This window comes from Haliotis rufescens, unplaced genomic scaffold (genome assembly GCF_023055435.1).
Source record: "Haliotis rufescens isolate VD_foot unplaced genomic scaffold, xgHalRufe1.0.p SCAF_3, whole genome shotgun sequence".
In the NCBI taxonomy this organism is placed as follows: domain Eukaryota; kingdom Metazoa; phylum Mollusca; class Gastropoda; order Lepetellida; family Haliotidae; genus Haliotis; species Haliotis rufescens.
Genome location: NW_025964001.1, coordinates 58,536,644 through 58,548,527, shown reverse-complemented (window position 1 = coordinate 58,548,527; position 11,884 = coordinate 58,536,644). Strand labels below are relative to the sequence as shown.

General features: G+C 40.5%; 1 protein-coding gene across 2 annotated transcripts; it reads right to left on the bottom strand.

Moving 5' to 3' along the window:
- Positions 1-337: 337 nt before the first annotated feature.
- LOC124151119 lies at positions 338-8,886 on the bottom strand. Of its 2 annotated transcripts, none has more exons than XM_046523445.2 (5): positions 8,803-8,886; positions 7,936-8,075; positions 6,055-6,415; positions 3,885-4,103; positions 338-1,446 (listed from the first exon to the last, which is right to left on the bottom strand). In XM_046523445.2, exons 2-5 carry the CDS (start codon positions 8,035-8,037, stop codon positions 1,229-1,231), a joined length of 900 nt encoding a protein of 299 aa, XP_046379401.2. In that variant the 5' UTR covers positions 8,038-8,075; positions 8,803-8,886; the 3' UTR covers positions 338-1,228. The 2 variants fall into 2 exon arrangements, with proteins under 2 accessions (XP_046379401.2, XP_046379400.2); XM_046523444.2 differs by having other exon boundaries at positions 7,936-8,078; positions 8,803-8,884.
- Between the last annotated feature and the right edge of the window lie 2,998 nt (positions 8,887-11,884).

Below are 11,884 nucleotides of genomic sequence, written 5' to 3'. Positions count from 1 at the left end.
ACCTGTGGCTATTACAAGTTATGTCCTTTCTATGCCTCTTCTATTGACCAATCAGATTCAAACTCTCGTATCACTTGCATTTGCTTCAAACAAAACGGTGGCGCCCAGTCAAGACGATCTGATTGATAATCAAGATCTATATTGTGATAAAACGAGTCTTACATCGCGAAATGCATCAAATCACGTGAGCACCTTGATTAAAAGCATGAAAAGATTTAGAAAATATCTGTTGACAACGAGTTAGCGGTGCACATGCTTTGCAAATCCTGCATTCGACCGAAATCTGCATGACACTTTACGAACCGGATTTCGATTTCGGTGCGCAATTTTGATTGGACTATGCATAGACTCGTTAGTCCAGCCAAAATGTAACTCCATAATACCAGCCTAGTTCAGCAAGGGTGGAAACTGGACTTTTATAGTCAGTTAACTCACTTGCCTTGGGAAGATGTTCAAGCACACACTGACATCTTTCCGAGCATTTTGTAAGAACCTGTGACAGTATATTATCCAGATAAATACGGTACCGCTGTTAGAAGGATCCTTGACATGGCACCACACAGATTTCAATGACCATGTCTTTTATATCCTCATAGTACACTGTCATTTGTTTCTAAGCATCAACAAAACCTCACACATTATTCAAAGATGAACACACACCATGAGCCAATTAAACACAAAACCTCATATTTCAGATATTAGAACACACATTCTCCCACTGTCTTTGGTTTCTTGGCATGACTTGGCATGACAATGAAGCACCCTCATTTCGGTATGTATTACTTTATAGTAACTATTAAACAAGATCTCAAGGCAAATAGTCATGCTTCTATTTTGCAAATCAACTCAAGAACGGGTTCTTCATAAAAAAGCAAGGCATCATATGTTTTCACCTCCCTAAAAAGAGGATGTTTGGCATTGCAGCATTACAGCAACATCCTCTACAATAGATGTTACCATGGTTACCAGACAGCGCTATAACAGTCAGTAGTGAGACATTGTAGCATCACAGCAACATCCTCTACAACAGATGTTACCATGGTTACCAGACAGCCCTATGACAGTCAGTAGTGAGACATTGTAGCATCACAGCAACATCCTCTACAACAGATGTTACCATGGTTACCAGACAGCCCTATGACAGTCAGTAGTGAGACATCGCAACATCACAGTAACACAGTATGAGCAACTGTTGCTGCTTCACATCGTCTGTCCTTTCACCATTCCTTTATGCAATGGCATAGTCTGCAAGAAAGTCTGCGAGTTTCATAATAGCAGTCTGGTTGATATCACACTGGTGCAGCCCCTTCTCCTTCCAGAAGGCCATGTCTACAATGGCGCCAAGCTCCTGGAACTCGGCTCCGGTCAAACTCTTTTCACTGGACAGTTTGGGCAGAACATGGACATCTTTGTGATGGAGAACAACTACAGCCACATCTTCACTTGCTGCAGACAGAGAATAGTTCCATATATGTATAATCACATTTATAGCTGTAGGGAATTCCTCTTAAGTTACTTCTCCTTATGATGTACCATATTTTCTTGAGTATAGTGCGCACCCATGTATAATGCGCACCCCCCTCTAGCGGGTTCAATATTTTGGAAAAAAAGAAATTTGAATATTATGCGCAGAAATTTTTTACACCGTACCCTTTTTAGTGAAGTCAGTCAAACGAACGGGTGCTGAGAAACTTCGTCAGTACAAATTCGAAATTTGAGATAAAAAATCACCAGACATGTTTATTTACCGTTTAAATAGTATTTATTGTTCTGCTAGGCATTGTTTTAAATTTAGGGATTAAGATTACCTTGCGTATTTTCTCGTAAACTAAGCTGGAAACAGCAATCAGCTGTACACACGTTTTCTTGGAATCGACCGGTGATTCGGTCAAGACACACCCAATGATATAACTTTATAAGATTTTTTAATGCAAGGATCGGCAACAATTGTATCTGAAAAGATTTTTTTAATCAGGAATAATATATTCCATTATTTTCTTAATTATATGCAACCTTTACTAAACATATTTAAAATAATAATACCCTAAGCGAAGCAGCTGATCGCTATTCCCGGGTATTATTTTTTACATGGAACATGTCTGACCAGTCACCGTCAAGGCTCACGCGCACGTGATCACGTGATCGCGAGAATTTCATGTTGACATAGAATCGTCAAACAAAAACAAATATGACTTTTAACGAGTCAAAGTATGTCATTTATGATATATGTATCCATTCTCTGTCAACTAAAGTTTGTTTCAAGGCGTCAATAGCGGTATTCTGACCATGGTTGCTGTTAATAACGGTGAGTTGTGAGATCTTCCGATCGCTTCACACACGATTTCGCCGAAATTAATAAAAACAATATTATAAGGAATTTTGAATAAAATCAATGAAATAAGTTACAAACATAAGTCCAGATATACAAAGAACACTTTTTATAGCCAGACAGTGTAATTACATGATTATTTTGCGTACTTCGGTATGGATTTGTTGACATGGTATTTCCGGTGTTACGCGCTCACGGTAGTGTCTTTCCATGGGGGAAAAAAACATCAAACTCATAATTTGTGTATAATGCGCACCCCCTTCTACACAGCTGTGTTTTTTCGAAAAAAAGTGCGCACTATACTCAAGAAAATACGGTATGTAATAATATAAAGAGCAAGAGTCTTTATTGTTTAGTCTAAAATCATTGCACAGACTTCTGAATTTAATAAAACATGAACCTCAAAAAATAATCTGATTTATGGGGATGGTTTAAGTCCTAACTTATCCCTGCTTTAACATTTAGATTTAGGGTGGTTTGTAGTGTAGATCGGTGTGTTAGGTAGTGGGTGCAGTGTATGAGTGCGTGTTCTGGGGTTTCTTGTTGTTTGCAATTTGGGCAGGTTCCTGTGGCGTGTTTTTTTATTATTTTGAGGTGGTTATTTAGGTTGGTATGTCCTGTTTCCGTGTGTGGAACATATGTCACCTTAGTAACAACACTAAGGATGCCTTCAGTTGTTTACACAAGGGATTAATCCATGACAGGTATTTATCGTGTGGAACAGAGCTAAGTGCAGCATTTGTTTTATTACCCAAACAGGATGTTAGTAATAAAACTCTAATTACCAATCTTAACTTGTTATCTTGATTATTCACAATGTCAAGATTAAGTGAGTGAGTGAGTGAGTGAGTTGGGTTTAACGCCGCTTTTAACAGTATTCCAGTTATATCACAGCGTGTCAGCTTAATGTGGGAGGAAAGCCCGAAGTGATGCAGGCCTCAGACGTTTACCACTTCGGTGAAACCCACGAGCACGGGTATGGTGCTGACAAACCTAGAAACCTAGAAACATAACTGGGGCGAACCCACAATCATAGGTTTCCGGCGTGCTCAAGGGACACAACTCTGCACAGCGAATCGCGGTGCCTTAGACGACTGGGCCACCTGTGGCCCCTCAAGATTAAGGGTCGTTTCAGACTTTTAACAATGTATGCAATGTTGTTATGTTTGTAGTACTAACAGAAATAGCAGACACACTATTCATATAAAACGGCTAAACATCACAAGAAAGTTAAACGTGGCAAATATATCAGCCAATAAAAACAGTTGTCACCACTGCAGTGGTAGCTTTGGGCCACGCCCCAAAAAAGGTTCTTATTTTGAAACCGATTACAAAGGGAGTGATTTCAGTACTTTCACTAGGACATTGAAATACTTTCTACGAATATTATGAATTTCTCTCTCTTGGAAATTGACTGAATGTATCAAGGAAAATTGATTTTCGCAACAAAATCGCAATAATCTTTTTCACTTTACTTGCTCTTTAAACTAAACATGAACCTGATTCCATTCATGTAGATCATTCCTCCAACAAGACCAGTAGATGGCAGACTTACCTCTGACATCTTTGAGGGCATTGGAGACATCTGTGCCCAGTCTGGAGACGTTAACACATAACAGTATAGCCGGTCTGGCTTGTTCCGGTACAGGGGTCTCGTCGATCGTTTCTGGAATAAGTTCTATGTCCCTCTGAAGTAGCTCCTCTCCGATACGTGATGTGATGTCACTGACAGGGGGAATCTGCTCCCTCTGGGGGCTGTACAGGTACACATACACTGCAAGGACAACAACATACATTTTCTTCTTGATATTCACTTAGAGTTATTAATATTAATAAAAGATTTACTTGAATGGGTAACCGGTAGGATGAGATGGTAATGTGACTGTTACCATTCTAGTGCCTCAGGGGGCACGGGTGGCCCAGTCGTCTAAGGCACCACGATTCGCTGTGCAGAGTTGCCTCCCTTGGGCACGCCAGAAACCTATGATTCGTTCGAATCCGGTTTGCCCCGATTATGTTTCTAGGTTTGTCAGCACCCATGTTCGTGGGTTTCACCAAAGTGGTAAACGTCTGGGACCTGCATCACTTCGGACTTCCTCCCACGTTAAGCTGACACGCCGCGATATAACTGGAATACTGTTAAAAGCGGCGTTAAACCAAACTCACTCACTCACTCACTCACTCTAGTGCATCACAGACAGCTTGGGTTGTATACGACCCAGGGAGCTGAGAAAGAATATCGAGTGCACACTGACCTATTGATCAGGGTAATAATACAACCGGCAATGTCAATCATTTTGGGCTGAAGACAAATGGCATTGGGACCTTTACATGATTTCATCAACTTACCATAGGACGTTCTTCTGTATTATTACAAAATTTGAACTAAAATATTCAGGACATCTTTGAATATACTCAGTCAATGACCAAGCAAATGAACCAATCTGAAACACTGTGTCAATGTAGTGTTTTATAACGACAGGTCAGTTTCAGTCAATTAATTGGAATCTGAGCACAATGCCAAAAATAATCAATCCAGTGGTAACTATCTTAAGAACAAATCAGGCCTCAAAGTGGCGACTAAACGGTCACCAATCCTACCTAAATATCAATTTTCTACTGTCTAAAATTCAGAGGTAGCCAAATGACTACCTAGAAAAATATCTTGTGGCGACTAAATTCTATTGCTAGATATCTGTAGACACAAAAATAAATAACAGCTGGAAAACATGTCTGTATATAATTGTACTTGCAAATAATTCCTTCTAAAGTCAACAATGAACCAAAATACATAAATATTTTTGTAATTAGTATTTTATTCTAGTTGATAATGCTCATTGGGTAATCAATGATATACCTATATAATCTAGTAACATAAATTGCATCGTTGTTCGAGTCACAAGTAACAAAAGTCAAATACAGTTTCCACTAATATACAATTTCAAGACTAGTGCTATGACTTGTACATATTATTAAAGTTATTTGATAAAAGATCATTTCAAATGCTTTGGGCTACCTACAATATTTGCTTGACTTCTTGATTTTACCACTGGCTACCTGGAAAGAAAATACTTGTAGCCACATGGCTACTTAGTAAAAATTTAAACTTTGAGGCCTGCAAATGGAATTAATGTTATGTTTTGTTATAACTGAGAGAGAGATGCAAAAAGTATTTATGCTGCTCTTAGTGATAATTATCCAGTGATATTAAGACAAGGGACACAAAGTGAGTGAGTGAGTGAGGTTTACGCCCTTTTAGCAATATTCCAGCAATATCACGGCGGGGAACACCAGAAATGGGCTTCACACATTCTAACCATGTCGAGAATCGAACCTGGGTCTTCGGCGTGACGAGCGAATGCTTTAACCACTAAGCTACCAGACCGCCCCTGGACACTAAGAAAAAGCTTCACATGTATCCAAATGGAAATTCGAACCTGACTCTTTGGCATGACGAAGAAATTTCCCAATTATCAATAATTATATTTACTGCAGGGAAAACAACCTGTTTTCACTAAACACTTACATGAATTAAAACAAACAGACACTGTTAAAAAATAGGAAGCTTTTTCTTGACAGGAGGATCCTGTTGATTGCTTTCAGTGAGTGGGAAAGTGCATTTAAAAAAAAGCAATTTATGAACAAATATCAGAGTACTGAAATTCACTCACGGATTCATATAATTAATAAAATCCATAACTATCATCACAAGTCAGCTAAGTTACCTTTTTGCAACTTTTTGCGTTTAAGATCTTGTATCCTCTGATTTGCCATCCGAGAAGGGTCAACACCGGTCTGCCAGTTTATCATATCATCTCCTCCATTGTAGGTTGCTCTGTCTCCACCATAACCAAAACCACCGTAGCCTGTCTGCCCGTAGCCAGTCTCCTGCTTCATTCGGTTTATTTCACATCGCTGCCTTTCCACTAATCTCTCAAGTTCACTGTTCTTCATGCTGATTTCCTTGTTTATCCTTAAGATATGATTTCTTTCAAATAAGAGCTTTTGCACTAATTTATGCTGAACTGAATTCTGTGATTGGATTTTCTCAAGCATTTTTCCCATCTGTTCTGGTGTGCAACTTCTCTGAAAAAAAGAAACACAAACAGGTCGTAAATAAGGGAGTTGGGTTTAAGGATGCTTTGAACTGTATTTCAGTTATTAGAGAGTCACAGCAGTAGAAACTAACAGTTTTAGTCCACTAGTCCTTATAATGATAACGTACAGTAAAACCCATAAAAATGGCAAATTTCTGCTAGTCCTTAAGATACCTTCACTATTGGGCAATTTGGGAAGGACTACAGGACTAGTGCCAATTTCTAACGCTGGAGTCAGCTTGATGTGGAAGGAAAGCCTCAAGTGATGCAGATCTTAGACGTTTACCATTTTGGTGAAACCCATGAGCACGAGTATGGTGCTGACAAACCCAGAACATATTCGGGCAAACTGGGATTCAAACCATGACCAAAGGTCTCTGGTGTGCCCAAGGGAGGCAACTCTGCACAGCGAATTCCTGCACCCTGGGAATTGCTAGGCCACTGGTGCCACCAATATATGTTAGTATTGAGGCAGAAAAGGAACAATTCAATGCAGGAAAATGAAGTTCTACCATCAACAATAAGAACTTTCCACTCACCCAAAGGATATACCATTAACAGTATTCCATAATAAAGAATGTAAATAAAAGGGTCCTAAGCTTATCGCAATCCTGAAGTTAAAAGAATAAAATAAGCGGTCTCTGAATTCATATACCACAGCAATAAACCTCATAGGACCCAGAAACTTCATCTTAACAAACTGATTAACACGCTTTGGGATAGTAGACCAGTCACAGACGTAACGTGTACGCGAGACGGCTCTGTCGTCTCTTGTATGCGAGACGGGTGCGGTCAGCAGTACTCAGTAAAGCGCTTGATACTAATTAATTCAATCACCATGGCTGTGCTGTCACCCGCGACCTCCGCGAAAGTAATTAAAGCGCTATGTAAAATCATCCACTGCCGAGAGGGACCACAATCCACCCAAGGTTGTGACTGGCGGGTTGCGTGTGCATCGAGGCATCCGCCTTCCTATTTTCACATACCCTATTTTCGAACAGTTAAAACATGTCAACATGTCATTCTGGACTGGATACACTTGAAAGTGTACACGTCGAAGCTAGCGACCAGTAATCATCATTTTTTTCTTGTTATTTCTGACATATTCCGTGTATACTCGGACCTCGTGGTACCGCGGTATTCATCGTATCGCAGCATTTGTGATTTCCGGTCGCTCACGCGGGACACGCCTTTTAGCGGGTGTCTGTCAATGAAAATCATTAACCAGGAACTGCTCGCTCACTAAACAATTTTAATTTCCTCGGAATGTTCCGTCTGCTGCAAGTTAGGGGTCATTAACGCATTGATACTTATGGCATCTTTTTATTATTGCCTTACCCCCATCTGTCAATGGACAACGATATGACCGGCAGTTTCCCAAATAAACTTTCTCTCTCGACCTGAACTAGAGAATCTAGACAAGAACCTATTATTCTCCGTAAATTGAAGAGCATACACAAGCATGGAAAGTGGAGAACAGAATGTCATTGACAGACATTGGATAAATACCTGGTATTCTCTCAACAGTTCATCGACTGTCTCCATATTGCACCCTTGTTCCTCTGTACTCAGACGAACTTGATCTTTTCTAAACCAGCTCAACACATTCATGATACTGCTTCAGTTTGCCGGACAGGCAGTCTGGAACACTGCTGGAAGAATAAACAGACATATCAGACACAGAGAAAAATAAGTTAAACATGAAAAAAAGGCTGTAAATGGTGAACATGATTCACCATTACAATATATTTTCACTGTGTATAACTTATGACCATGACATCTAATGAGTGAGTGAGTATGGTCTTATGTCGATTTTAGCAACATACCAGCAATATCACGGCGGGGGAAACCAGAAATGGGCTTCACACATTGTACCCATGTCGGGAATCGGCGTGACGAGCGAACGCTTTAACCACTAGGCTACCCGACCGCCAGACATCTAATGAAAACAATTACCTGGCCTAACACATCTTATTTCAAATAAATACTAGTTTAGGGCTAGGCTATAGGCCAAGGTACCTGTAATGTGCAATGAAAACACAAATGGAAAACAGTCGTTAATGACCGTCATATACGGTAATTTAAACATGTTAAATCGTAAATAGAAAACATTGGTTACCACATTTCAAGTAACAAGCAAGACATTTCTCCCCGAAATGGAGCAACAGCATTTACCCTGAAGCAGGAACTAACAGACGTCGTGGCTAAGTCCATTACACACCGTTCACATTACAGATTCCCCAAATCAATGAATCATCTTGACAGTATCCCTAAGCTAGTGCTTGCCCTGAGAACGAGCATTCAGATCAAGCGCATGTTTCAACATTTCCACAAAATAATAAAGTCGAGTACTGTTAGCTGTATGATTGTAATTACGGTAAATTGAGCCCGATGGAAGCTGTTTCAAGACGAGCCGGCAGTCAGACAGCAGACGAAAGTAAAACCAGGTTTCCAAATGTATCGGGGACTTGTTATTGTTTATTTCTACATCCCGCTTTTTTACAGACTTAAATTACAAACAAAATATTCGTGTATGTTATGTTTGACATATTTCACGGTTTAAATATATTTTCTCTTCAGTCATGTTCCACATAATTCTGTCATTTCTTCGAAACATCTGAATTAGGAGACAAGCATTCACCGGTCCCCTAATTAGCTAGGGGCAAATAACTCTACCTAAAAGGTATTTCTGCTGTATAAACTTTGGGAAGCGTGTTCGAATCCTCACTCAGATTTGCAAAACAATTATTTTTTTCTTAAAACCTCCGGTTACCTTAATATCAAATACATATCTTAAAAGATAATCATCTTATGCACAATAAAATTCCTAAAAATGAATTCATAATCATATTTATCTATTAATTCTTTGATAAACGAATTAACCTGAGACTTAGGTGATGCTGTTTCTAAATCTAGTACAACATACGTTCTTGAATTTTCGATTCCTTCTCTCCATCTACCAAAAAGAATACAAACCATAAAATTAAATTACCTTAAAGAATGAAACGACGTTAGGTTGAATTCACGAAGAAAGGACATCTCGTTGAAACGTGTAGCCTTATAGAACGTTGATTCAGCATTGACTGACCTACTGGATATAGTCAGAACAATGTGTCTGATTGGAACGTATCTCTTAAGCCGGTGCCGATTGAGCTAAAAGCTGTCTGACTTACTCCTAATCTGGTTAAAGCCGCCCCTTCATTACCATATTTACACAGAGCTCTCGGGATCTGGGAATCGCAGACAAAAGACCCCCAAAGAGGCAGATGAGTGTTTAACAATCATTTCGCTTTCTTTCGTCACGAGAGGAATAAATTTAAATCCCTACATCTAAATTGCGAAAAGGTCAAATCTCATATACTTATTATGCACTTTTACCACGATAAAAGTAACCCTGGATCAAACAGGAAATATTGAATGAATATTAAAAAAGATATAACGTATCGATTGTGGTTTTTTTAGCATCGCAGCTCTGCGCTATTCTTGACGATGCATTGAAATCGTCCGTCGATCAGAGAACACTCTTCGACCGCCCGTTTGTTCTAAGGATATATTGATTTTATTATGTTCCATGTCAGTAAGGTGATATTTTATTCCGTACATAAAATCGTTTTAATTCTTCCACACATTGAATACCAGGGGAGAATATTTGACGAGACAATGGCCAGACATCGCGCTATGCTGCTTACAAAAGCCGTAAGATAAAAACTCAGCCCTCAAAATTGGCATTTATGGCTATGCTGGCATACCACCGTCCATTCACTTCGTTGGCGGGAATCCGGGGAAGAATGGTCACCAGTATCCCATGAATGTCGTAGCGGGTATTTAAAATGAGGATCGGGTGGTCACAATGTGTACCCAGGGCCCCGTTACACAAAGCGATCTTAGCATTAAGATGATCGTAAGTCCCATACTTTAACATAGGTTTACGGTCATCGTAGCGCTAAGATCGCTTTGATGAACGGGGCCCTGGTAGATTGTGTGTCATCGTACCCGACAACAGAGACACTGCCAGTGCTATCAACCGCTGATTTTCCTTATCCAGATTCGATAATTTACAGACAGGCTTCGTAAGGCTTCGTGGTGTCTCCTAAGGCAACTGACTTTGTCCGAAATGTGCCTCTGTTCACCCAGCAGTGAGTGGGTACCCGGTAGGATGAGATGGTAATGTGGCTGTTAACCTTCTAGCACCTCACAGGCAGCTTGGGTTGTATACTCCCCAGGGAGCTGAGAATGAAAATCGAGTGCTCACTGATCCATTGACCGGGGTAATAATAGTGTAGCGCTATGAGCATTCACTTGGTGAATGGAATCTGGCGCATTATAAGTGCACTTATTATTATTATTATTATTATTTGTTACTGCGGCGTAAAACAACAGCCACACATTCTAACCCTTTTCTCTTCACAAACATGAAGGGAATGTACACGATTACCCTGCCTTGCGATCGGCATAAGGGGATAATCACTTAATTCAATAAGTAACGCGCACTCAGCAATATTCAAGCTATATGACGGCGGTCTGTAAAATAATCGAGTCTGGACCAGACAATCCAGTGATTGACATCATGAGCATCGATCCACGCAATTGGGATCGATGACATGCTTCAACCAAGTCAGCGGGCCTGACCACCCGATCCCGTTAGTCGCCTCTTACGACAAGCATAGTCGCCTTTTACGGCAAGCATGTGTTGCTGAAGACCTGTTCTACCCCGGATCTTCACGATTCCTTGACATAAGGGGCTAAAACAAGGAGTGGTCGACTAGGTGTCAGTATACTGTGTCTGAGTGGGGTATCCATGTTGAACTGCAGCATGGCATCTCAGTGGGCTAGCATTAAACCAGCGTGCCTTGACTAGTACAAACAGTCACACACATACATTCGTGCACGTTGATAATCTCTGCAAAAATCTAAATGAACGCGACTTAAAATCCAATTTCACCTCACCTACAACCGACATTACCATCAACTGCTATATAAAGGCAATGGACAGTATATACCCATGTTTGACGGTGGATAAAAATGAAACAAACAAGAGGTGAGGTGGGGTGAGGTGAGGTGAGGTGAGGTGAGGTGAAATTGGGTTTAACGTCGCGTCCAAGATTATTGCACTTATATAGCGACGTGCATGTACATGTGTGTGTGTGGCTGCTTGTACTAGTCCGGACTGATGCCGATTTATAGTGCTAGCTCACCGAGATACCATGCCCTTGTTTAACATGAATACCCCACTCAGACACAGTATACTGACTCCGAGCCGACCAGTCCTTCTTTTATCCCCTTAATGCCGAGCGCCAGACAGGGTAACAACAAGTACCATCTTTTAACGTCTTTTGGTATGACGCGGCCGGGGTTCGAACCCCGTACCTTCCGCTCTCCGGGCGGACGCTCTACCTCTAGACCACGGAGGCGGTCGAAACAAACAAGAAATGGCTATTCGATGGCGATGTCTTTGATA

What these genes read in the sequence shown, in the direction of transcription:
- LOC124151119 (XM_046523445.2), bottom strand. Translation starts at nt 8,037, where the DNA reads ATGAATGTGTTGAGCTGGTTTAGAAAAGATCAAGTTCGTCTGAGTACA. An exon ending in ACGCAAAAAGTTGCAAAAAG is followed by an intron (nt 4,104 to 6,054) that starts GTAACTTAGCTG and finishes TTGTCCTTGCAG; the next exon opens with TGTATGTGTACCTGTACAGC. An exon ending in TGCCCTCAAAGATGTCAGAG is followed by an intron (nt 1,447 to 3,884) that starts GTAAGTCTGCCA and finishes CTCTGTCTGCAG; the next exon opens with CAAGTGAAGATGTGGCTGTA.